Below are 22,513 nucleotides of genomic sequence, written 5' to 3' on the forward strand. Positions count from 1 at the left end.
GCTATGGAACACCTTGAAGTAAGCCCCAAGACCTTTAATTTGCTATGATCTTCTATGGAAAGCCAGAGTAGGGGGTGTAAGACACCCGAGAGCTGTAAGAGCCACATTTCCTGCAGATTGAGCATAGAGGGGATGCATAAAACATGCCAAACCAGTAGGTTAAACGTATGTCTCAATGGCACAGGAAAATTATGTCTCTGTTCTGCCTTGTCATGGGAACAGAGAACTGGAAGGAAGCACTTCTGGGACATCGAGTCCAGTCCCCCGCTATTGCAGGCAACCTGTCTTATATTCAGAACATCTGATTCTCAAACTGCTTTTTTTTAAGGCCCAGTGTATGATTTCTGAATGCCTCTCTCTAGCTAAGAAACAGAAGGCCTGGGTTCTGTTCCCAGCTTTGCCTCTGCTTTGGTGAGTAATCTTGGGCAAGGCAAGCAAGTAACTTTTATATGCCTCAATTTCCCCATCTGTAAAATGAGGACAACAACACTGACCTTTGTAAAACACTTTGAGATCTACTGATGAAAAGTGCTGTAGAAAAGCTAGGTATTATAATAATATAAGGTATTCATCTGGCCCCCATCACCATAGTATTTCAGCACCTCATATTCTATAATGGACAACCCCCCTGGAAGGTAGGGCTATTTATTCCTATTTTACAAATAGAGAAACTGAGGCACAAAGTGACTTCCCCAGGGTCACACAGCAAGTCTGTGGCAGAATGGGGGAACTGAACATGGATCTCTGAAGCTGAAGGCTAACGTCCCCACTGCTGGACTATCTTTTCTCATGTTTGGGTGGAAAGGGTAGCAATTATGCTGTTTGCAAAAGGACAGTGAATTTGAAATGGATGGAAAATGTTTGTGCAACTTTTATGAAACTTTCATGTCCTTAAAAACAACAATTTTGCTGTCAGCTTTTAATTAAAGATTTTAACTTGTTTATTATAAAATGTCTAAAAGTTTCTCAGGTGAAAATATTTGTTCCCAAGCAATTTTACTTGTAGCATCTGTGCTGCCAGCAGGGCTCACTCAGCCTTCAGAGTCATTGCTGACTCCAGTGTCCCAGTGCTGCACTATTGGGCACTGTGCTGCACGGTGAGTGATTCAGTAGGGGGCACTCTTCCCTCACACTCCATCCTGGCCCCATGACCCAGTGTGTTAAGTGCTGTTCCCTAAACACAGTGCAAGAAGCAGCAGCTGATTGAGGAGCCTACAACAAGTCTTATTACATCCTTCTCCTAGAGCTCAGGATAGAACCCAGGAGTCATGATTCCCTGTTTCCACCTATTCTAGCCCACTAGACACTACTCCCTTCCTAGAGCTGGGGATAGAACTCACGATTTCTGGCTCCAGGTTGTTCACAAACACACTAGAAGCCACTCCTTTCTCTGATCCTACCTCTTAGGTAATGCTGCAGCAAAATGATGTGGTATTTCTCTATGTGGAAACCAGGATTCCCTCCAGTAGGCACTCAGGAAGAGAAACAGCCCTGATGGGAATAGGTTTAAAAGCAAATATGCATCAGCAACTGTTTAGGTTCTGCTGAGGCACCAGAAATTACAGAGTGGATGAAGTTAAGGCTGCCACATATTCAAATACCTGAAATGCAGTCTCTCCCACTTTGCCCTAAAGGGCACTGATAGCCTGTTCTTTGCAGCAGGCAGTGATCCAGTTCCTTAACCAGAGAATGGAAAGGTAAAATCACTGTGATAAGGAAACAAAACATGTTATCTTAATCAGATCAATAAGCAGCGAAGTACAGATAGCTCCTCCAGCCGGATCCAAAGCAAGCAATCTTCACAGCTAATGTAGGGGCCTCCAGTCCTGGAATGATCACAGCGCTGGTGCAGCCATGCAGGGCTGTTGGCACTTTTGGATGGCAGCTTCTGGAGTCATATGATTGCATCAAAAGCTCAGTTTCCATTTATAAACAAAGGAAGTTCCTTAGCTTCTGTGGTTGTGGAGAAAAGTTTGAAAGGATGATCCAGTTGTAACTAATGTTGTGGCATCTGCCAGCATCTGCAGAGAGCCTGAGACAATAGCTCCAAGAACAGGAAGCCATGTCTGCCTGTGACAATCACTCATAGGGGAGCCACCCTATGCATCTCATTGAGGTGTTAAGTCCCAGCCCCATTGCTATGGGGAGGGACTGTTTGAAAGGAAATGTATTTAAATGCTTTTTTTTTAGTTGAGAGAGAAGGGGAAGGTGAAAAGAAAATTGAAAGAGAAAAGAGGGAATGGGAAAATAGAGAAAATGAAAGTGACAAAAGGAGGGAATGGACAGAACTTATGGGAAAAAGAGTGGAGGGAAATAAATGAAAGAAAATTTCTCCCTTCCCATTAAACTCAAACCAAAGAATCAATTCAGAGCTGCACGCGCCCTCCTGCCTCGACTCAGTAGGGCGTCACCCGCCCTAGTCTGGTTTTCTGGTGCCCAGAGCGCATATGTTGTCTCAGGCCGCGATATCTATTACGCATGCGTAGAAGGATGAGGCACTCCGCCCTTGCCCCGAGCGTAATGAGCAGCTTCCAACCCTGAAACTCAAGAGGCACAGCAACCCGCCCAGTGAATACCTCGCGTCCGTTGGCGCCTGCGCGTTCCGAGTCTCACTCTGTTCCAGCGGCGCATGCCCGGTGCCTAACCGTCCGGCCTCCAGCTACAAGCGCTTGCGTAGTGTACGCCTTCGTCGCAGCCCTCCCCAATGGTGCATGCGCAGTGAGCAGCCCTCCCATTCCGTCCTAGGAGGACCGAGGTCCGTTGCGCGGCATCAGTCCAGTCCGTATCTTCCCGCCGTGAGGGACGGACGCGTAGTCTGTTGAGGCTCCTGTTGCTGTCGCGGAGATGGCCGACCCCGCCACCCAGTCGCCGTATATCTCCTCCTCCGCCGGAGGGGGCCCCTCTGAGCCGGGTGCCACCCCGATCCCCGCGGGCGGCCGCGACTGTAAGGGGACCAGCTCCCAGTCCTGCGCCGGTAAGAGCCGGGGGGGAGCGGCGGCGAATGGGGGGAAGAGCCGGGTAACGGGGGAGGTGAAACAGCCGGGTAAGTAGCTGGGTGGGCAGAGCCCGAGCGGCCGGCGGGGAACAGCCTGATGACAGGCGGGGGCGTTGAGGAGGGAACAGCCCGCGGGGGGGGTGGCGAGAGACAGGAGCCGCCGGGGGGGAGGGGCTCTGGCATTAGGAGCTGGGGGGCCGTTTGGGTTTGGCGGGTGAGTGGGCGGTGCGATCTCAGTGGGCTGAGAGTTGGGGTAAGGGGCCTCAAGCAGGAGGATGGATCGAGGCGAGGGGCGTGGGATTCAGAGCTGTAGGATTTGGGGGAGGGGATGAGGATTATTGTCTGGGGGGGGCTAGTGAGGGACTTTGAAGTACAAGGGTGGCAGGAATTTGGCATGTGGGGCTTGAACTGAGGGTGGGAGAAGCTCGAGGGACTGAGTTTAGGGGCATGGATGTTTTTCAGGGGGCTGGGTCTAGGGTAGGAAGTGGGTGGATTGGGGTGATAGTGGGAGTTAAGGCATGGTTCACCATTTGGGGAGAATTATGATGGGGTCTGGATTAGGGCTGGGTAGCGAGTGTGGATTTTGGATGGTTAAGGGTGTGATTTTTAGGGCAGGGTGAGTTTGGGTGGGTGGCAGGGGGTTGAGACAGGGGACTCAGATTGGGGAGGTGGGGATTGCGGAATGTCTGTGTTGCACTTTCTAGTTTCATTCTGACAGTGACCCCTCCGGTATCAGAGCAGGGACTGGGTCAGGGAGCAGTGTCTGAACTTAAGGGAGGGGATAGGGTAGATTCCCTTTGCCTTTGGTGGTGTTCACCCTCTCTAGATCTTACTGAACCTCCCAAACTGTGGATGACTCTTACCATCTTTGTCTCTAAAGGACACTTCTGCAAAGCAACACATTTCTCCCTTTAGAGTGCCCCAAAACAGCAGGCATTGTCTAAAAATCATGGAGGGTGGAGAGGGCAAAATACCCACTGGACCACCCCTCCGCAAGGTGTGGGTGGCAGATGATGCAAGATGTGTATATACACACCGCATCCTCCTGCATTAATACCAGACATGGGCAGTGGGAAGATAAATTAATTCCTAGGAAAATCCTTTTCTCAGTCAGACATTTCTCAGGGCAGGTGGAAGAGGGGTGGGGGACTGGTGGAAACTTTCAGTGATCTCTGTTTTTGAGGGGGTGGTAATTGCGAATGCTCCCTTTTGTCATTTTGCAGCTCATTAAATGGAGTGAGGGTGTAAGGAGAGCATATCAAACAAAGCAGTATGTGGTTAAATCCCCCGTTCATTTAGGGAGAGTCCAAAATAGGACGAGGAGGCTGTGCTTTAGTTCCCTTTGTATCCCTGTCAGGCTTGGTGTTGGGAACTGGCAAGCTAGCTTCCCTTGCAAAGATCTGCAGTGCAGATGCCTTGCGGGGAGGGGGGGGGGGAGGCGGTCTGGGCAGGTGACAGCTCTTAAAGGAGCAGAGCCTCTTATAACAGCCATAACAATAATAGACACAATTTCATCTTTTGATGCACACATCCAGAGCAAAAATGAGTGATTAGCTTTAAAAATTCATGGCACGGGGCTTCCTTTTTTAACTTGCTTACTATATTCCCTGTCTCCTGTGTGGTAATATGCCAGCCTCGCATGTTTTTCTCACTAGATAGAATTCATTTCATTTGGTGGAGAAGCTAGTTTTCCAGGGTGGCCGTACACGCTGCTCATCTCACCGTATGAGCTGTATACCAGTTTCCACCTTTCCTCATAAAGCCCCAACACCCTATTGAAATGCCAAGTGAGTCGAAATGGCTTTCCTACTTGTGAACAGGGCAGATTTGTAGGGTTAAGGGCAAGTGAAGCAGTATGAGGCAGCATGTTTTATACTCGCATGCTGCGGGGCTGAAGTCTGAATGTATGCCTTTCTGATACCTTGCGTCATGCTGCTTTTCCACCCCTCCTCCGAGATGTTTTACTTGGTGCCTGAACTGGGGTGCAAAGGGAGGTTATTACTCAGCAGTTTAGTGCTTTGATTTCATGGTTATAGGTTAATCCATCACCCTGTCTGCTCTGAAATGCAGCCCTTTCACCCAGTATTTGAGGGCTATTTATTCTCTGATTCACCACAATTGTTTGTTTCCTAGGATAGCTAAGGAATCTTTGTCCTCAAATCCTCCAGATAAGCTAGTGCTCTATAAATGTTGAGCCATCTTGATGGCCACTGGCACTGTGGTTTAACAGACAAGTTGTAATCGGGAGGCAGAATGGCTTCAGAGTCATGTTACTTCTAGAATCAGATGTGGACTCTGTCCTCCAAGAAGATTAAATATGCACAGTCTCTCCCTTAAGCTCAGATGAAATCATATGCAGGATGATATGCCACATTTTGGTACAACTTGCATGCAACATCCATGTCTTCTGCTATTGGAGAGGCAGTGTGGTCTAGTGATTAGAACATGGAATGGGTTGGGTGTCAGAAATCTTGGGTTCTTATCCTGGGTGTAACTTGCTTTGTGACCTTGGGCAAATCACTTGCCCTCTCTTCGGTTCAGTTTACCCATCTGTACCCAGGGGATTAAGCTAATTCAATACTTGTTAATGTATCTATACTAAAAGCATAGGTAGCCTACCAGATGCATTTTAAAAAGTGTTGGTTAAATCTATCTGGCTTTTTTTTTCCATTCACAAAACCAAATGTTTATTATAGTAATTTGTATATCTTATCTGGATTCTTGTTTTTGTTCTAGATGTTGTTTGCACTGCGTTTTTTTAAAATCCCACTGCAGACAACATTTAAAAAAAATCTTTGTGTGGTGTTAGTCCAAAATGTGGACTATCTCCTTCATTTGAAACAGCAACACTTCTGTAGATTTAAAACCATCTGTTTGCTTAGTGAATTATTTATGCATAATGACTTGTGCCTGAGTTTCATTGATGTTGCACAGTCGTAATTCCAGTTGGAGTCAATGAGAGCTGTTAGTCCCTAGCACTTCTGAAAAATCAGATTTTGTGCATGCTTACTTTGTAAGAGAGAATAACACTATGAATATTATACAGTAATTCCTTAGATGTATAGACTTCTGCTGATTTAAATCATAGCAAAGAAGTTAATTAAGATTTTATTACTGGTTACAAACCACTCACATGCATCTTATGTCATCAGGGTTGTCTTACACTGAATGCAATTTTTTTAAGTGCTCTTATAGTTATCACTATAACCCAGCAAAATGCCTTGTACTTTCTGGCCTTTCCTTATCCCTGTCATTCAGCCTGTAAGATAACTTTAATACACTATTTTAAATGATGCAGCATGATTACCAGGCTACCCTGCCCACATGTTCAGCATTTCATTTCAAGATGCAGTATTGTTCACTCTGAAAATTGTTACCCTTGTCCACATTTCTTTCCCTCCCCATCTTTCCCCACATAGCCTGAAGAAGATACCAGAGAACATTCAGTGTTCCAGAGAAACCCTAATATACAGGGGGTTTCTGTTGAGAGCTATACAGAAGTGATGTAGCCTAATGATTAGGGCATTGACCTGGGACTCAGGAATCCTGGGCTTTATTCCCAGCTCTGCCAGTGACCTGTTCTGACTTTGAGCAAAGTACCTTCCATTTCATGCCTCAGTTTTCTCTCACATTTTGTCAATCCAGATGAAGCTTTCTGGGGCAAGGGTTGTGTTTTTTTGTTTTTTTTTGTTTGTTTGTTTGTTTGTTTTTTACACTATACATGGGGCCCTAAGCTCATCTGGAACCTCTTCACCACTGGAATACAAATCATAACCGAATTAAGGCAAATCATTGGCCCTGTTTATAGATACTTTACTTTTTGCCATTGGGGAATCAGCTTTATAATTCTCTGAGTCTTGGAAGGCGGAGAGATTAAGGTTTGCCTTGTCACTAGCGCAGGGACTTGGATATAGAAATAGTTGGTTCTGAGCTCTGTCCCGGAGTAACTTTAACAAGACAATTCACCTTGCTGTGTCTCAATTTCCCCCATGATATTTTTGTATCTTTTTTAGGGGACAGTTTTGAGCCTTAATGCATAAAGCATAATGAATCCTTGCTTGAAAGGTGCTGTAGAGCTGCAGAATATTTACTGCAAATAATATTAGTTTATTTTCTCCAGTGGTCAGATTTGCTAAGGGAGAATGTGGGGAAACAATCCTGAGATTAAGAAATATGCAGACATTAACCATAGACTTCTCAGCAACTTTTCACTCTGTTACTGTACTTCATTATGGAAGAGTTGACAGAAGAGGGGGGGCAGGCCTTTTTTGCTTTCATTATCATACATAGCAGCCCTGCAGCTGGTTTGGTATCATCAAGGTGCTGTCCTGGGCTTTGTTTGGAAAGAAACCTACATAACTAGTAGTTGGCTTTACTGCTTGTTGCATCACTGAAGTGTTTCGGAGCCTGGCAGTGTCGTGAATAGACATGTTGCACTACAGTGATATTGTAATTGCAATATTGCCAATGTAGGGACACAGAAGGAGCATTTGTGGTGCCACTGAATGCAGTTTGCAGCAGTAAGGGCTGGCTGCAGGCTTATTGTGTTGCTCCTGAACCTTCATTTTCTCCTAACCAATGGGAAAAACACATCTGCTGTCCATATGAGATTGCACTGTTACCAGACAGTCCCACAAATAGTCCTGTTTTGCAGCTAAAAAAAAATCAAAATGATGTGTGATCCTCTTAAGGAGAAAGTATCTGGGCCTTACTCCTGGATGTTTTCATGGTGTGGGCTGGAGATCAGTCTGCTCAAAGTAATGTGAAAAATTTGTAAATGTCCTTAAGCCAGTTTGTTGGCTTCAAGAAGTGGAAATCCCAATGATATGAGCTAGATGGAAAGGTAAGTGAATAGAGTACCTGAAATGAGAGGATGAAAACACGCATGATTGTTTAAGAACAGACTCACTACCGCATTTGTGAATGGAAGGAACTTTTCATTTATTGAAGAGGATGGCAGAAGTCTTGAACTTTATTCTTTGGCATTAAATCCAGGTGGCATGGTGGTTAGTATTGCTGCTGTACGGAAAGTCTAGATCAGGAATTGGCAACCTTTGGCACACAGCCTGCCAGGGTAAGTACCCTGGCAGGCCAGGCCGGTTTGTTTACCTGCTGCATCCTCAGGTTCTGCCACCCCCATTGTCCTGGAATGGTGAACCGTGGCCAGTGGGAGCCGCGATCGGCCGAACCTGTGGACGTGACACGTAAACAAACCAGCCCATCCCGCCATGGTGCTTCCCCTGGCGAGCTGCATGCCAAAGGTTGCCGATCCCTGGTCTAGATTTAATTTCTGATTTTTGGGAGAATAGGCAGGAGTGCTTTGCTTAGTGCTCCCCTTTGGATGTTCCTGAAGTAGTGGAAAGGGGATCTGAAGAGAGCCCCATCCAGTCCCTGATCTCAAAATTGGCAGTTATAATGATCCAGGCTGTCCGTAAAACTTTGTCAGGGAGAAGGAGGACACTAATGGTTGTTCTGACTTTGGTTGGCAAAACAAGTCAATCCTGTTTAATATTCTCCTTTGGGAGGTGCGTGAGAGGTCAGATATAAGAAACACTGAAACCCTTAGGCCATGTCTACATCTAAAATTTTGCAGCGCTGGTTGTTACAGCTGTATTAGTACAGCTGTATAGGGCCAGCGCTGCAGAGTGGCCACACTTACAGCAACCAGCGCTGCAAGTGGTGTTAGATGTGGCCACACTGCAGCGCTGTTGGGCGGCTTCAAGGGGGGTTCCGGGACCGAGAGAGCAAACCGGGAAAGGAAACCAGCTTCGCCGCGGTTTGCTCTCTCGGTCCCGGAGCCAGCCAGCAAACCGCGGGGAAGGAGACCTGCTTGCTCGGGGTTCCGGGACCGAGAGAGCAAACCGGGAACGCCGCGGTTTGCTCTCTCGGTCCCGGAGCCAGCCAGCAAACCGCGGGGAAGGAGACCTGCTTGCTCGGGGTTCCGGGACCGAGAGAGCAAACCGGGAACGCCGCGGTTTGCTCTCTCGGTCCCGGAGCCAGCCAGCAAACCACGGGGAAGGAGACCTGCTTGCTCGGGGTTCCGGGACCGAGAGAGCAAACCGCGGCGAAGCTGGTTTCCTTTCCCGGTTTGCTCTCTCGGTCCCGGAACCCCGAGCAAGCAGGTCTCCTTCCCCGCGGTTTGCTGGCTGGCTCCGGGAACGCGAGAGCAAACCGGGAAAGGAAACCAGCTTCGCCGCGGTTTGCTCTCTCGGTCCCGGAGCCAGCCAGCAAACCGCAGGGAAGGAGACCTGCTTGCTCGGGGTTCCGGGACCGAGAGAGCAAACCGGGAACGCCGCGGTTTGCTCTCTCGGTCCCGGAGCCAGCCAGCAAACCGCAGGGAAGGAGACCTGCTTGCTCGGGGTTCCGGGACCGAGAGAGCAAACCGCGGCGAAGCTGGTTTCCTTTCCCGGTTTGCTCTCTCGGTCCCGGAACCCCGAGCAAGCAGGTCTCCTTCCCCGCGGTTTGCTGGCTGGCTCCGGGACCGAGAGAGCAAACCGCGGCGTTCCCGGTTTGCTCTCTCGGTCCCGGAACCCCGAGCAAGCAGGTCTCCTTCCCTGCGGTTTGCTGGCTGGCTCCGGGACCGAGAGGGCAAACCGGGAAAGGAAACCAGCTTGATTACCAGAGGCTTCCTCCTTCCACGGAGGTCAAGAAAAGCGCTGGTGAGTGTCTACATTGCATTACCAGCGCTGGATCACCAGCGCTGGATCCTCTACACCCGAGACAAAACGGGAGTACGGCCAGCGCTGCAAAGAGGGAGTTGCAGCGCTGGTGATGCCCTGCAGATGTGGACACTCTCAAAGTTGCAGCGCTGTAACTCCCTCACCAGCGCTGCAACTTTCTGATGTAGACAAGCCCTTAGTTATGGCAGTGCTGCTGTAAGAAAACTCTACCACTACCATACACCATGTGGTAAAGACAAAGGCATCAAAACACTTCATCCAAGCACTGGTACTTAATGCTGCATTCTGTAGCCACTCTTTCACAACTGCTGTTGACTCTGGGAGATCTGCATTTTTCTAGCAACAAAAGCAAGCCCTTAATTAATGGAAAATCACAGGGACGGCTTACAACAAAAGTGATGAAGGCTCCATGGTTAAGGTTGTAAAACCTTTTGGTCTAACAAGCATAGTATTTTTGAAGCTTATACCACACAGTCTGTGGCTATCAAACACTACAAATTCACTGATAAAACCTGATTTCAAGGCTTTATACAAATAGGTGGGCACAAAGAAATAGTGGTGGAGGAAACTGCAGGCCAGGAGACCCCCTTCTTTATTGGTTGATTCCGAGAGCTAGTTAAGGTTGATAACATTGCTACATCCGTGACTGGACGTTACATAGGCAGTTGGAGTAGAAATCTCCACTTGATTTGATAGAAACATAAAGTAAAAAAAAAAGGCATAAGAGGTGCCTGAAAAGTCTATTCAACCGTATCTGTATTTGTATGAGGATGGTGGAGTAGTTTCTTAAGGGTTAGCCTTATGTTAAAGAGCCCTTTAGATGAGATTCAGAAGCTAGTCTCTTGAGTGAGTAACAAGCATTCTGTATCCTTGAAAGCTTCTCTGAGGCTACGTCTACACTACAGCATAAAATCGAAATTACTAAAACCGGTTTTATAAAACCGATATTATAAAATCGATTTTATGCGTCCACACTAGGGCACATTAATTCGGTGGTGTGCGTCCATGGTCCTAGGCTACCATCGATTTCCAGAGCGGTGCACTCTGGATAGCTACATTAAAGGAATGAGACCAATAACTTCGATTTCCGTCCACACTAACCCTAAATCGATATAGTAATATCGATTTTAGGGTTACTCCTCTCGTTGGGGAGGAGTACAGAAATCGATTTTAAGAGCCCTTAAAATCGACTTGAAGTGCCTTGTAGTGTGGACGGGTACAGAGTTAAATCGATTTAACGCTGTTTAAATTGATTTAACTGTGTAGTGTGGACCAGGCCATAGCCCCAGAAAGCTTTATTTTAAATAACTAGTGGGGCGTGTGTTTGACTGCAACTAAGTGGAAGGCTTCAGAGGTGAAGCTGCTGTTCATATTCCTCTTCCACTTCTTGCTTGGGGTTTGAACATTGGGGAACATCAATATGTGGAATTAGTGTCCAGTTTGTAGCTGTCCCCTCTCATCAATAGTTATTACTATTGCATGATTTTGTAGCTCTTCATAAAAATAATATGCTTAATTTGGAATATTTTTATCCATTATTACAGTATCTGTTTGGACACACTGATGCAGATGCAGTTGTAACAAATAACCATTCTGTGACCTGAAATTGAACTTCTAACATAGCTCAGATCAAGTTTAACAATAACTTTATTTAATCAAATGCCTCACAAATGTGAGGTTAGTGACAAGGCTGTCAGCAAGCGTCTCTGCTATTCTCCTCTTTTGTAGGACATCCTAATTTCTCTCTCATAGCACAGAAAGGCAAAGTTGCCAGCCTGCCTTCTTGTGTTGGGTGGACATTTTATTCAGCAGCAAAAAAATGCCAGGCAGAATTACAACTCCCTGTCTGTACTGATGGGGTGAGTGCTGGTATGCTGGTGAATTGGTTACCACCATAACTGGCAGCTCCCTGATCCTTGATTATTTCAAGGGAGTACTAGCTAAGACATTCTTTACTAGTTAACAAAGGCGAACGTTGAAAATTCCCAGACGGGTACATCTGCTCTCTTCAATCTCTGCAGATGGTCTCCTTGTCTCAGCTGGCAGATCAGTGCTAGGATAGTCTTTTTGAAAAGGGTTGGATGGTGCTGGATAAGCATGCACTGCTGTTATCTATGCTGTATGATAAATATGGAGGACATATATCTCCGGGCTGTGAAACCAGCACTAATTTCTAATGAAAAATTGAATCTCAAAACACGTAAAATACCAGTGGCTGTGTGTCTGACGAATGAAGTTCTGAAACTCCAGTATGTAACTTTCTTTTAAATAAGAAAACCCATCTGATGTGACATTTCAAAGCTGCATGTTATGAATCAGAAGTCCTTTCCTTCTCAGCTAGCCGAAATGGCTTTATCTAATAGATAAGTTGCCCCTCTGCTTGCAGAATCCAGAAGAATTGGTTTGGTTTTGTAGCAGTTAAGATCACAGGCTTTTCAGCGTCCACTTAAAAATTACCGGCTTGATGGGGGAGAAATGTAGTAATATTACACGCAGAGCAATAAAGTAATGCCAGAGCTAATAAGAAATCAAATTGTATTTCAAACCAGAAAATAAGATCTTTGACTTTGGTTTAGAGAGGCGGAAAGATGACATACAGATCGCAAGTTCTTGATGGAAAACAGCACCATTTTTGACTAGGTAAATAATGATCATGCTGCTTATTTATATTGTGCTGTACTATATTTATACAATAAACACTTGTATAGCTAAAATATAATGGATTTGTTAGATAAAAGGCAGCATCTGGCCAATGGGGACCCGGAACTGTACCGACAGTAATGCTTAGCACTCAGTACCTTATAGCTAAGAATCTGAAAGCATTTCACAATAAGCTGTTTTAAGTACTATAGATGAGAGAATTGAGTCACATAGGGAGTGGTGTGTTCTGATGTCCTACCACAAGTGCTGAGAAACACGGAGAGAGCTTGGGTCTTGTGGCGCACGAGAGTGCTTTATTTTACTAGGTCCTGCCAAGTCTCAGTATAACCATACCAATCGTGGTTAATTTGCTATGCTCCACCTGTTAGATATTTCTTAGTGTATTCTAAGAATACTACTGTATCTCCAGTGTTAAAGCACTGGGTCTAAGTCTACAGGCCTCTCATAATACCCATAGAACTCATAGTCCGTGGGTCACTTAATCTGCCTGAATGTGAGTGTAGCTCTCAGCATTATGTGCTCTCTAAACCAGATTTATCACCATGCCGGTAGCCTGCCCATATGGCCTCGAAATTTAATTCATTTGGCTAGACTGTCTTCACAGGTGTCCTGCTGAAGAGCTCTCACATGCTCTTCTTCACCCAATCACAGCTCCTAAATGAGAAGCTTTGACCCCAGCACAAACCATTCTCTGGCCCATCGTTAGAGGGGAGCAGATGTCGTTGAGTTGAGCGTTATCTTCCTAGACAGCATTTAATAGTTGTTAGGCAAGCACCTAAAGCCTTCACTCAGACCAAAAACACTGAGACACTGCAGCTCCAGGCTTTCTAGTGGAGCAGAGGAAGCCTTAATTCACTGGAGCATCTTGTTAAAACCTGTTGGTTACTCCTGATGTAAAAGGGCAGGAGAGTGCAACAAGGAAATAAGCAGAAGAAGCACTAAACCAACACTTTTCACAGGTAACCAGTGGTTTTGAATGACTCAACTTTTCTTGGGTGCCCACCTTAAGATACCATAAAGCATCTTGATCTGAAGAGGGCAGGTGCTCCTCATTTACTGAATGAGGCCACTTTAAATTGTGGCAAACTGGTTAACCAAAAACTGAGATGTCCACAATTGCTAGTGACTTTTGAAAATCCTAGGCCTTAGTAAAGGGCTTGTTCAGAAATCAATGTACTAAGGTATATCTTTTGTTTTGGGATGCTTTCTGGCATTATGAGAGATGATACAGCCAGGCAAAAAATACTTGCAGTCCTTTGAAACTACAAAATCCTATAGCTATTGGCCATACTGTTTTTTTGGTCTGAGATGCAGGGTCTGTCGTAAAACGAGCTGAGTTTCAAACCACTAAAAATGTCAGGCTTGCAGTTGGTTTCCGAGAACTCTTTGCAAGCTTCTTACGAAGTCTGAGAAATCAAAATAAATGTTTACTTGAAGCTATTCCTATTGTTAAAGACATTAAATAGCCTCATTGATAGAGCATCTAGGTTTGAAAAGCATAATGAATGCTGGCACGGGGTTTGAGGTGAAAGACTCTTCATAATTCCTCCACTGGATCTCTGTTCAGCTACACAGACCTAGGACTGAAGAATGCAGTCTGAAGCCATTCAATATGCTTTTGTCATTAGGAGACCCTGTGCAGACTTCTCATCCCAATCATCACTGATTAACAACTATAAACAGCCACTTTTGTTTATGCAAAGCGGAGATAAATAGTTCTTATGTTAAAATCTGCTGTTAAGAAGCAGGCTTTTGTGTGGGGAAAATGAGACGGCTGTCAGGTTAGACTGGTAGACTCTCTTCCCATGGTGTAGACTCGGTGGAATTATTGGCAAAAAGTTTGAAACTTTGTTCCTGAAGTTCCAGAACCTGCTGGCCTTCTGTTTCCACAGGATTATAGCGGAAGGTAAATGAGTCATCTGCAGATAGCTGAAGAGTTAGAGAAACTGGTTCTGAGCAAACAAAAAAAAAAAAAGACAGAGGGAACATGGTCTAGTGCTTCAAGCAAGAGACTGGGAGTAAGGACTCCAGAGTTCTATTCTCTTCTGTGCTACTGCCTTGTTATTGGACCTCAGTATTAAAGCTTTAGAGGTGCGAAACTGAGGCAGTGGCCTTTGCTTGAGGTCACACAGGAAGCTGATCATAACAAGTGTCATAAACAGATAGTTAAGGGTTAATGTCTCTTTTACCTGTAAAGGGTTAAGAAGCTCTGACACCTGACTAGAGGACCAATAGGGGGACAAGATACTTTCAAATCTTGGTGGAGGGAAGTCTTTGTGCTCATTTTTTTTTTGGTTGTTGTTCACTCTCGGGACTGAGAGCGATGGGACTTCACTCCAGGCTCTCCAGATCTTTCTAAATCAGTCTCTCTTGTTTCAAACTTGTAAGTAACTAGCCAGGCAAAGCGTGTTAGTCTTATTTTTGTTTTCTCAACTTGTAAATGTTTCTTTTTGCTGGAAGGATTTTACCTCTGTTTGCTGTAACTTTGAACGTAAGGCTTGGGGGGGCCCCTCTGGTCTGTAAGAATCTGATTACCCTGTAAAGCATTTTCCATCCTGATTTTACAGAGATAATTTTTACCTTTTTCTTTCTTTAATTAAAAGCTTTCTTTTCAAGAACCTGATTGATTTTTCCTTGTTTTAAGATCCAAGGGGTTTGGATCTGTGTTCACCAGGGAATTGGTGAAGTCCCTCAAGGCAACCCAGGGAAGGGAAAGTTTTGGGGGGACAAAGTGCCCCAGACACTGAAATTCTGGGTGGTGGCAGTGTTACCAGATCTAAGCTAGTAATTAGGCTTAGAAGTGTCCATGCAGGTCCCCATATTTGTACCCTAAAGTTCAAAGTGGGGGAAAGGAACCTTGACAACAAGTATAGTTGGTTCCTGGTCCCAGGCTCAGTCCACTAGATCATGCTGCCTCCAGTACCTGGTATACCACAGGAGTCGGCAACCTTTCAGAAGTCCTGTGCCAAGTCTTCACTTACTCACTTTAGCTTAAGGTTTCACATGCCAGTCATACATTTTAACATTTTTTAGAAGGTCTCTATAAGTCTATATTATATAACTAAACTATTGTACATAAAGTAAACAAGATTTTCAAAATGTTTAAGAAGCTTAATTTAAAATTAATTTAGAATGCTGATCTTACGCCCCCGGTACACTCAGTCCGCTGCCGGCCTGGGGTTCCGTTCACCTAGTTCAGCGGCAGACTGAGTGGAGCTTGCGGGACCCCAGCTGGCAAGGAGCTGACAGCCGGGACCCCAGACCAGCAGCAGGCTGAGCAGACCCAACAGCTGGGACCCCAGACTGGGGGTGCAGGTGGGAATATGTGTGTGTGGGGGCGGCTGCAGGAGCTCCGATTTGGTGCTGAGGGTGGGGGTAGGGAGGGGGATGTAGGGGGGCTGGGTATGTGTGGGGAGGTGCAGGGGGCTGGGTGTGTGGAGGGGGGGTGGAGGGGTCAGGGCAGAGGGCTGGGTGTGTGGCGGGCGGGTGCAGGGGTCAGGGCAGAGGGCTGGGTGTGTGGAGGGGGCTTGCAGGGATCAGGGCAGAGGGCTGGGTGTGTGGAGGGCAGGTGCAGGGGTCAGGGCAGAGGGCTGGGTGTGTGGACGGGGGGTGTAGGGGTCAGGACAAAGGGCTGGGTGTGTGGAGGGGGGTGCAGGGGTCGACAAAGGGCTTGGTGTGTGGACTGGGGGGTGCAGGGGTCAGGGCAGAGGGCTGGGTGTGTGGAGGGGGGGTGCAGGGGTCAGGGCAGAGGGCTGGGTGTGTGGAGGGGGGGTGCAGGGGTCAGGGCAAAGGGCTGGGTGTGTGGAGGGGGGGTGCAGGGGTCAGGGCAGAGGGCTGAGGTGCTCACGGCAGGGGGCTGGAGGGGATATGCCCCGATTCCACCCCTTCCCCCCGGGGCCCATCCCCACCTCTTCTCTGCCTCCTCCACTGAGCAATGAGCACACTGTGGCTCTGCTCCCCCTCCTCCTTGCAAGGGCGATCAGCTGATCGGCGGCAGGGAAAGGAAGTGGGAGGGGAAGGGGCAGGAAAGCACCACGCTGGGGAAAGAAGAGGGGAAAGGGGGAGCTTGGCTGCCGGAAAGACCAAGCTTCTGCCACCTGCCCCCGCTGGTGAGAGCAGTTGGTGGGGGGGCTGAGTGAGGCCGGGACCTCGGCAGGCAGCAGCATGCCATTAAAAATCGGCTCGCGTGCCATCTTTGGCACACATGCCGCAGGTTGCCAACCCCTGGTATACCATGTACTTGAAATGTGAAAAATAAGCTTTTGAAATTTCATACGGAGAGACTGATGAACTCATCCTTTATGTGGTAAAATCAGTTTAAATTCTAAAGGCCATATTTTCACATGTATGTGAGAGACAAAAATCCCACCGGGTTGGCTGGCTGTCTTAGAATAGAGTCCAACAACTTCCTTTCTGCTGTTGCAAGTGAAAATAAGAATAAATCCCCTTGTTTCTAGACAGTCTTTTTTAGGTATCTCAGTATAAGAACTGGTGCATTATGGGCCAGTGGTGTAATGGTAGTGTTTTGGTTTGGAGAGAGAGTGCACATATTAAATGAAGTAATAGAACTTCAGTATTTCTTTGTTAGAAAGCACAGAATTAAAATGTGTCTTTTGCTTTTCTTTGTATAATGTGTATCTGATTTTAATGAAGGCTGTTTTAGATACATGTTAGGAGATGCTATGAGAATAGAAAACCATATCTAAAGAAAGTGGTCTGTGTAGTTCCCAGAGGTGATTCTGTCTTTGAAGTTGGATGTTTAAATTGGATCTATAGTACACTTCCCACGCAGCCTTCATTAGAGTAAACGTATTTTGTTCTGTAGTGGGGTTGGGGAGATGTGTAGTTTATAGCTAAGACAAGTGGGAATCAAACTTTTAACAAGGGAATCATCTTTCAGTAACCCCACATATATTAACATGTGTTCAAGCTTTTTTGCATTGGTGTCACTTGTATTAACAGTCTATTGTGGCAGTATTGAAAACCCATTTATTAGATGGGTGTAGCTGATGCAGTTACCACCACTTCAGAAGATGTGCACTTAGTACTGAAGACACTTGCAAAACCCTAAAGAATACCTAGTGAATTCACACAAGCACTGGCTGTCCCCCATTTCCCTCATAAAGTAACAATGGAACAGTATATTATGGAGACGTGTCCTTTCTAAGCCAGTGGAGTGAAGCTGACTGCTTGGCTTAATATTCATAGTTGCTTCATTTAAAAAAAAAAAAAAAAAAAAGGGAAAAAGTAATGAGCTGTTGCACAAAGGTGGGTGAATGGATCAAGAAGCTCTTTCCCCCTCCCAGTAGTCTTTCTGCACCTGTTGAGGTTCACTGCAAAGCAGTGTGTATGATTGTCAAATTCTCATCCTGTATATTTTCTTTCAGATTCCTTTGTTTCTTCCTCTCAGCCTGTCTCTCTCTTTACGACTTCACAAGGCAAGTCTGTCATTTTCTTGTACACTAATAAAAGAAAAATGTTGAGAAAGGCTGTAACTGGGGCATAAGGCTTTCTCTTGTCCAGAATTATCCCTTAAAAATCTGTAAGTAGCTTCAAAACAGTTCACCGTGTGACCCACTAAGCAGCTGTTGGCTAATGATCTGGTTCAGCCAAGCTACTCTCTTATGGCCTGGTTGCTAGTGCATAGTACGTTCTTCTTGGTGTAGGACAGATAAAGACATGCTCTTCCCCCCTTATACAGCAGTTAGCTAGTGCTGTCAACAGCAAATTGGCAAAAGGGATCTATAGCTGTGACCCAAGGAGCACGTGCAGGATTTCCTAATGTACATAACAACCCCGAAGAAATAGAGATTCGGGAGAACAGGACAGGTTTGCTGCTGTTCATGTGGAGAGCTCCTGTGAAACTACTGATAGTCTTATCTTTTGCTGAATTCTTTGTGGATTAGTACCACAATCCAGGGAGGCAGTCGGCTGACATGTAGGACTGGCTGCCCATACTATGTTGTGGCTTTTCTTTTAATCCAGCTGCCGATTGAGAATTGACATTGTAGTCAGCGCATTTCTTGGGCACAGTCCTGCCAGCAATGCAGAGAAAGTTAGAGGGGAACACTGTGCTTTACTTGCCTTGCTATAAGAGCCTCGTTATTTTGAAGGGAGGCAGCATGGTCTAGTACACTGGTTCTCAAACTTTTGTGCTGGTGACCCCTTTCACACAACAAGCTCTGAGTGCGACCCCTCTCCCTTGTACATTAAAAACACATTTTTAAGTATTTAACACCATTATAAATGCTGCAGGCAAAGCGGGGTTGGGGGTAGAGGCTGACAGCCTGCGACCACCCATGTAATAACCTCATGGCCCCCTGAGGGAACCCCATTCCCAGTTTGAGAAGTAGTAGTCTAGTAGTTAGAGAAGGCAACTTGGACCCAGCCTCATAGGTTCTACCCCCAGCTTTGATATTGACTTGCCATATGGGCCTTGGGCAAGTCTCTTCCCCTCCTCATTTGTTAGTCTGTGGAATGGGGATAATATCCATCAGAAAGCATTTTAACAGAGAAGATAGTTCTAGCTGTATTAGTGGAAGGTGTATGTTGTGCTGGAAACCTGGTCAGTGGAAAAACTGTTTAAAAAATCCCAGTAAAATCCTTTCAGCACAGAGTTAAAATAAGTGATTGTTCCTCTTTGAATAATTATCCTACCCAAGCATAAGCAGAATGTTTCTAAAAGCTAGGAATTGTGACCTGTTGATTTAAATTGGTTGCCAACAGTAGGCCCAACCAGAACTGGTATTGGGGCTACTAGTATATGCAGTGCCTTAGTGGCATCGACCTAACAGCTGTGGAGAGAAAATAGCAAAGCCTCTCCCTATGTCTTCTCTGCTAGCTACAGTAGCTTGCTGTTGGTATGAAATTCTGACCCACCGTATAGTGATGCATCTAACAGTAAGCACAGTAATGCAAATGCATCAGTGCTTTAGCTTATGCTGTGGATTCCCTGGAGAAAATTGTTATCCGTATAGTTCAGGCAGTGGTAGGAGTGGGGAATGCTGTGTTCTCTCACCATTTCACATCTCATCCCATGTCTTGTCATGAATGCAAATGATACCATCCTATACCTGTGAAGCAACCAAATATATTTTCTAAACCATATACTTAGTAGGATGCCAAAGCCCCATAGCTGACAGAATAGAAATGACTAGATAACAGATACCGTAATATGCCACCTTTTTCTAATCTGGGGTGGGGAGATAAACTGTTGGCCCATAGTTTGTTAGTATAAGGAGGAACTTAAGATAGGAAAACTGCTTGAGGTCTGAAATGACTTAAATTTCCATTCTCTACAGGAGTGGTTTTCAAACTGTGGGTTGTGACCCAGTACTGAATCGCAGACTGTAAGGCGCTGGGTCATGGCGGTTCTGGTCAGCACCACCTACCAGGCCATTAAAAGTCCTGTCAGTTGTGCTGCCAGCTAAGGAAGCGGCCAGCTGCAAGTCCAGTTCCTAGGCGGTCCAGTTCCAGTGCCAAGCACCAGCTCTGTACTCCCATTGACTGGTTCCTGGCCAATGAGAGCTGGGGAGAGGGTGGGGTGGGGGCACGTTGCCTGCAGGTGAGAACCATGCAAAGCCACTTGCACACCTCTGCCTAGGAGCCGGACCTGCTGCTGGTCGCTTCTGGGGTGCCTGCCTTAGCACGCCTAGTGCGCCACTGATGGGGAGCTGCCACAGGTAAGGCCGCATCCCACTTGCACCCCCTGATCCACTCCCCAAACCCAGAGCCCCCTCCTGCACCCCAAACAGAATCATAGAATATCAGGGTTGGAAGGGACCTCAGGAGATCATCTAGTCCAGTTCCCTGCTCAAAGCAGGACCAATCCCCAGACAGATTTTTGCCCCAGATCCCTAAATGGCCCCCTCAAGGATTGAACTCACAACCCTGGGTTTAGCAGGCCAATGCACGAACCACTAAGATAGCCCTCCCACCTCATCCCAGCCCAGAGCCCCCTCCCATACTGCCAAACCGCTCATCACCAGCTGCATTGGGTTGCGGGCATCAACAATCTTCTTCAGCTGGGTCCCCTGGAAAAAAGTTTGAAAACCACTGCTCTACAGGAACAAAGCCATTCACTAAACCAAAGGCTTGGTCTACACACAGATTTTGTACCAGTACAATTACTTTGTTTAGAGGCTGTGATGTTTAACTAACACAGTTATGCCAGTACAACCCCTGGTATTTGACGCAATTATACTAGTATAAGGATGCCTTATACCTGTAAAGCTTATTTTCCTTCCTGAATAGAAATAAGTCTATCAGCAGGAAGCACCTTTATACTGATATAAATGCCTCTGCACTTGGCGGGGGGATGTTGTAATGCCCTAACTATCCTGGCATAGTTAAAGTGGTACAAGTTTTCCTTAAAGACAGGGCCTAAGATAGTTAGGCAAATTCAACTAGATTCAATCCCTTAGCAGTACGATTTCTTGAAAACCAAATGGGGCAAAAGCACCTGTAATCTAGGAGTGTTCTCATGTGGATTTGACTTGCATCCTCCAGTTCTAGTTTTTCAGCACACACCTTTTGAAATTTCGGAAACTTTGGGTGCTGGAAACACCAGAAGTATTCAGACAAGACATGAGTGCATCAACTTAGCCCTTGTATCAGCCAGTCATTGGAGATGCTGTTCATTTAACTTGGGTTAAGTTGGGTCTGTTGGAGCCACCAGAGTTACTAGTTTAACCCTGATTTCATGTGCACAGTTAAACTTGAATAAATTTTGACACCTGCATATAAGGGACAGCCAGAACTTCAGGGTAGAATGAAAGATTGTCGTGCCTTAGCTGACCAGATGGTTAGGAAACTTCAAAGCTGGTCATCCTTCAAAAAGGGCTAAGGAAAAGAGCTGATTCCCAACTTACATGAATAGGATAATCTAAGGAAAAGCCTGCTATGCAGTATCAGAAATACAAATTATTTATTTGGCTGTCTAAGCAATTCACCCAGCTGGCACAGTACACTCCAGGCATCTGGAATAGGAAGTTGCAATACTGAAGAACTTTGGGGCAAGCGGTGGGAACAAAGTTGTTAGCCGGTTACAGCCTTTTAAAAAACATTTTTCTTTCTATTCTGTCTCCGTTACTAAAGTCCTTTGCAACCTAGCTTGACTGCAAAGTGTCTGCTGGCTAACTTCCTATCTTGGTGCTGTGGCTGTCAGGTGCTGATACTGCTTTGCACGTTTTTAGCTTAAATCTTAATGTCTGTTGTATTTGCTTGGATTAGAGATAACACATTAGTTCAGTGGCAAAAAAAGCCTGAATTTTTTTTAAGCTGATCACTTGGGGGGTGGGTGTGGGTGGGTGTGTGCACATGCTGTTAAAGATTCTAAATCAAGTGTCTGTCACCCTATTAAAGTGATAAGTATGTAGTGATTGCTACATCACTTTGTTATTAGCTTGCTACAGATCTCTGATGTAAATTTATGTTTTTCCATCAGCTAACATACCATTAGACTTTAAAGTAGCAAATTTTACTTATGAGTTTGTGAAAACAAACTAAGCAAGTGGTAAAACAGCAAGATGCAGAACACTTCAGAAAGAGAACCAAATATAAGCTAACTCTCAAATCTGAGAAATGACCTCAACACTGAATTCTATCCCGTGGGAGAGGCCATAGCAAGTTGGTCTGACCTGTAAGTTGAGCAAGGCTCCTATAGATATCTCCCATTCTAAGGGTAGCTTTTATAAGATTTCTTAAAATGGCTTTGAACCCAAAGAGGAAGGATGGTCAAGTGAGGGAGTTTGCCTGGGACTCAGGAAATCCATATTTAATTTCTTGCTCTGCCAGAGATTCCTGTGTGACCATGAGCAAGTCACCTAGGTCTAGTCTACATTAGAAAGCTAGGTTGACCTAGCTACGTCGTTCAGGGGTATGAAAAAAACACAACCGTGAGACACTTAGTTAATCTGAGCTAAGCCCCAGTGTCAACCATGCTAGGTCGAGGAAGAATTCTTCCATCAACCCCCTTTCAGAGAGATGGATTTACTACAATGATGGAAGAACCTCTTCCATCACTGTAGTTAAGCGTTTACACTACAGTGTTTTTGCTGTGCCCTCTGTAGCATTTCTAGTGTAGACATACTTAGTCTCTCTACGCTTCAATTTCCCCTCTGTACAATGAAGATAAGAACATTTCCCCTACCTCACATAGGTGTGAAGATAAATATAT

At 45.8% G+C, this 22,513-nt stretch overlaps 1 protein-coding gene across 3 annotated transcripts in view; it reads left to right on the plus strand.

Annotated features, from left to right (window-relative positions):
* The first annotated feature begins 2,637 nt into the window (after positions 1-2,637).
* The window catches only part of RTN3 (reticulon 3), a 38,001-nt gene continuing 18,125 nt past the window's right edge, over positions 2,638-22,513 (plus strand). The window contains exons 1-2 of one of the 3 annotated variants that reach the window (XM_030568442.1): positions 2,638-2,974; positions 17,724-17,774. In XM_030568442.1, coding sequence (XP_030424302.1) covers positions 2,845-2,974; positions 17,724-17,774 — 181 coding nt within the window. In that variant the 5' untranslated portion in view covers positions 2,638-2,844. The remainder of the gene's footprint in view (positions 2,975-17,723; positions 17,775-22,513) is intronic. The other 2 variants (XM_030568443.1, XM_030568444.1) reach the window with 2 other exon arrangements.

The sequence above is a fragment of the Gopherus evgoodei genome, chromosome 7 (genome assembly GCF_007399415.2).
Source record: "Gopherus evgoodei ecotype Sinaloan lineage chromosome 7, rGopEvg1_v1.p, whole genome shotgun sequence".
In the NCBI taxonomy this organism is placed as follows: domain Eukaryota; kingdom Metazoa; phylum Chordata; order Testudines; family Testudinidae; genus Gopherus; species Gopherus evgoodei.